General features: G+C 35.6%; 1 protein-coding gene across 1 annotated transcript; it reads right to left on the bottom strand.

Moving 5' to 3' along the window:
- Positions 1-3793: 3793 nt before the first annotated feature.
- On the bottom strand, positions 3794-4225 carry LOC132273092 (S-protein homolog 24-like). The gene has a single exon (XM_059774124.1). The coding sequence runs from the start codon at positions 4223-4225 to the stop codon at positions 3794-3796; it is 432 nt and encodes a 143-aa protein (XP_059630107.1).
- Between the last annotated feature and the right edge of the window lie 226 nt (positions 4226-4451).

Raw genomic sequence — 4451 nt, 5'->3', positions numbered from 1 at the left:
GTTCAGCCCAGTTATTCAAGAATGCATAAGTCCTACCAGTTGAAGGATTTACCGTAGAAGGAAAATTCTGAGATAGGAAGTTCTGTACAAGGCAAGTTCTATGTATGGAAAATTAGACAATGGAAAGAACTCTACTAGTAAAGAATGTTTATATAAAAAGAATTGAAGGTCAAACAACGCGAGTCCTACTATAATTTTACAATCTTTTGTATATAAATAGAGGCTTAGACCTCCAATAAAGAGATCAAGCAATTCTACGCTTCTCTATACACTATTTTTATTTATTCTTATTGTTTTTTAAGTGAGTTGTTTTATTTTTCTCAATCATTATTGGTTGAGAGAAATTTTACACCTACAACAATATTGCGAGATCGAGCTATCTACAAAGATATCCAGTTCCTTCGGAGTAGCATATTTCATTCACATCTTTGCACGGTTCGTGGAAGACAGGGCGAGTTCGATCACTAGAAAAATCGAATCATCATGAGGTGATTGCATTGGCGTGGTGGGTCTGCATTGTTGGTAATTTTTTTAAAAAAAAATACTGGGATCAGAGGACATTACATTTCGGAGGTAAAACAATGACATGTAATTTTGAAAGGCGACGACTTGCGGAGAGCAATTCTAAAAGTACATGTACATTTTCTTGGTCTAGTGATTTGTTTCACTGCAAATGACTAAATCTACTAGGTTCTTTTTCATCGGGGTTATTATGGTGAAAATTTCTGGTGTCACACTTTCTAATCTCTTTACTTTTCTGTATTTATTTCTACTGCTGGTATGTGATTGATTTATTGGATTTTAATTGGTTAAAATCGTACCTAACCTAAAGGTCAATCAAACAACCAAACCAGACCCAGGGCCGGCCCTGGCCCAAGGCGACCAAGGCGGTTGCCTAGGGCCTCAGAATATAAGGGGCCTCCAAATTTATAGGCCCATGTGTGATGGGCCACGAAAAAAAAAAAAAAAAAAAAAAAAATTTACAACCAAATGCAGCAAATCAAAATTTATAGGCCCATGAATGCTGAGCTACCAAAAAAAAAATTTATAACCGCAGCGAAGGGCCTCAAGAATGATGGGCTACCAAAAACAAAAAAAAAAGTTTAACCAAATGCAGCAAAAAGGGGCCTAAAAAAAAATTAGGGCAAACATATCACTTATGTATAGAGAGGGCCTCACATTTAAAGTTCGCCTCGGGCCTATCGAGATTTTTTCAATCTCAAGGCCGGCCCTGACCAGACCTATATTTACCTCTTCTGAGTCTTGCACACTACTTTCCCACAATGCAACTCACACTTGGAATCGGACTTCTCAAAAGTAGTGAGTTGATCTTTATGAAAGTACCTTTTTTATTTTTAAAAACTAAAAACTTTTTGTTTCAATAATCCAGTATGAAATTTCCAATAAATCAGTTCAGTGAACTATGAGGAAATTGCTCTCCTGGTTAAGAAATTTAGAAGGTTTCTTTCTTTTTAAGAGTGAAAATTTTAGAATAGAGAAATTCTTCCAAGCTCAAAGATTGATTATAAAGGTTCATCATCTTTTTCTTTTTTTTCTTTTTTTTGAAAGTTAAAATTGATTAATTAAGGAGAAAATACAAGACTAGCAATAGCTAACCAATGTGCCTAAAGTGCCCCAGAACACAAAATACAACCCTTAGTAAAACAGCTTACAACAGCCCAAGGTACAGGCCTCAGAAATAGCCCAATTGATGAGCTCAACATTACAAATTCCGGTGACAGGAGGAGGGCTCCGACGAATTAGCACTTCAATCACCTTGATCAGGTGGCCGGCTTCCTTGGAGGACGAATTATAGATTCAGGGATATCCAACTCTGCTACAATTCGTGAAGCATTGAAGGTGTGACAAATGGATGAAGGCAGGATCTTTGATCTGATTGATTCCAAAGTTTGGTGAAGAAGTGAGTTTGCTGTAATGGACTTCTTTTGGAAGATTCTTCTGTTTCTTTCATTCCAAGTGTGGTATACAAGGGCTGACAAGCTCATTTTGGATAATGTGTGACTCTGGAAAACTAAATTACCCTTCCAATGGTGAGCTGCTCAACTAATAAGCTCAGACCATGATGATGGTTGAATGTGAAACCACGTGTTTGAAGAAATACCCAAAAAGGTTTGACAAAGGAATACTGAAAGAATAGGTGGTCGTGGGACTCCAATTCTGTGTTTCAAAGGGTACACAATGTGAAATTGATGTGAGCTGTATATCTTCTGTTCAATGTAGGAAGTTTTTGTTGGATTGCCATCCATAGTGTGAAGGATTGTTTTGGGATAGAGGGTTTAGTACTCCATACTAGGTGTGGCCAAGGTAGGGTAGTGTGAGGCAAGGATTGGAAGGATAAATGAAAATAGGTTAAAACTCTAGGAAAACAACAATATTTGTTGAAAAAGTGGCAGTAAAGATCGAGTATGCCAATAAATAAATAAAAATAAGAATGGCTATAGTATTAAGGAGAGTTCAAAAGATAAAAAGAAAACTAAAGCTGAGAATCGGTCTTAGTCTAATACTTCTGATGATGATGTTGACATTTCATAATGTGATTCAATGCAGCTCAACCTTTTGATCATTGATGCTACTGATTTTACATCAAGTAATTGGAGTGTCAATGTCATCTAAATGGTTTGGCGAGATTTGAACTAAATATTTCACACCACAAGATACATTAGCCTCTCCTTTAAAGGGAGAAAAGTTATATCATTGAACTAATGGCGCATTGATTTTTTTTCTTTCATTTTGTTTAGTTATCCAAACTCGGAACTTATTAGCCAAATCCTTGTCCTTCGATTTACAATGAAGATTGAGATGTATTTTTTCTCCTTTGTTGTTGTCACTCGGAGGTTGAAAATGCGGACCGTTGTCATGGGTCCTTGGGTTGCCTAGAAGACGACATTAGACAGAATAATTGACAGTGCAATTAGCAACATCGCACATTTGTTGAAAAAACTTATTTCTGGGAATTATATCTGGTGATGAAAAGAGTGATTTTGAACTTTTCATGACATGTAAGCATGCGGTCTAATTCCTATTTAACTTCAATTGGCCAACTCACATGACGGAGTATTAAGTATTTTTCTTCAAATTAATTTTGTTCAAATCACATGTCATAAGATCATCTTTATTTAATGTTGTTACGGCTAATAATCTTTCCTTAATTGTCTAAGAATAATTATATATGACTACATATGACAAGTTGATTTAGGCTACTTAATTGCCACCAGTAGTACCTGTTAGATTAATGTTTTAATTTATTAATAAAGTTAAACTCCAAATTTATATAGGAAATTGATTTATAAGCGGTTTCATTAAGGCCTTTGACAAATAGGCCAAACTAATGAATGAATAAAGGTCTGCACCAAATGCAATTAATCTAAGTCTATTAATATGTTATTTATGAATTAAATTTAAAGTTATATTAAATACTTAGTTAAGGCCTACAAGATACACACTACCAAAAATAAGTAAGAGTGAGAAAATGATATTTGAAAAAGTGATTTGAAACTATTTAATTTGAGTACACGAGTTGTAACTTTTATGAACGTTGATAACCCAACCAAATAACCTCCCATCCTTACAAAAATGAGAGGGTTTCGAGCCGAGGTATGGGTAAAAAATGTGCCAGAGATTTCTAAAATGAAACTAGAACTAAAACAACAGGATTTTAGCAAGGCAATCCGAGCATTTTTATTAAGCAGGGGCCATCAAAATTGAGAAAAACTCCAATTATTACAACAAATAGTTAGGGACTTGAGATTGGAGTAATAGCAATACATGTTCACTATGGCCAATGTAACTGAAGTATCAATGGTCCCTGTTGACCATTATATTGATACAATCCATCTTGTTCGGCTCTCCAAACACACTCTTGGCATCGTCCCCAGTCTCTGTGCTGATCGTAGATGACAAAAGTCCCACTGACATTTTGCCAAGATATAGCGCAGGAGTAAAGCGCGGGTTTGTTAACGTTGTTTGCGAAACTCCATTCAAAGGAGCTTCCCTCTGGCAACAACTTACTACCCAGATCATTGTTCTTCGATTTACAATGGAGGGTGAGATTTATCTTTTGTCCTTTGTTGTCGTCTGCTAGGAGGTTGAAAACGCGAACAGTAGTCATGGGTCCTTGTGCTGCCGAGAAGACGACCACCACATTACACAGAACAATTGACAATATTGCAATCAGCAACAATGCACATTTGCTGAAACAACTCATCTCTGTGAATTCTATTTGGTGCGGAGAAGAAGATGTTGAACTTTTCAAGAGATGTTATAAGTGTGCAATCATCTATATATAAGCATGCTAGTGTGGTCCAACTCCATTTTAAATTCAATATGTCAACTCCCAGTAATTGAACTAATTAAGTATGAGATACAAAATATAAAATAAATAAAATTAAGAAAACTAATTAAGTATCATTTATCATTTTCCTTCATTTATC

Source organism: Cornus florida, unplaced genomic scaffold (assembly GCF_030987335.1).
Source record: "Cornus florida cultivar Cherokee Brave unplaced genomic scaffold, ASM3098733v1 CherokeeBrave_3.0.0_Hap2_Chr09, whole genome shotgun sequence".
Taxonomy (NCBI): Eukaryota; Viridiplantae; Streptophyta; class Magnoliopsida; order Cornales; family Cornaceae; genus Cornus; species Cornus florida.
This window is presented reverse-complemented; position numbering and strand designations above follow the sequence as displayed.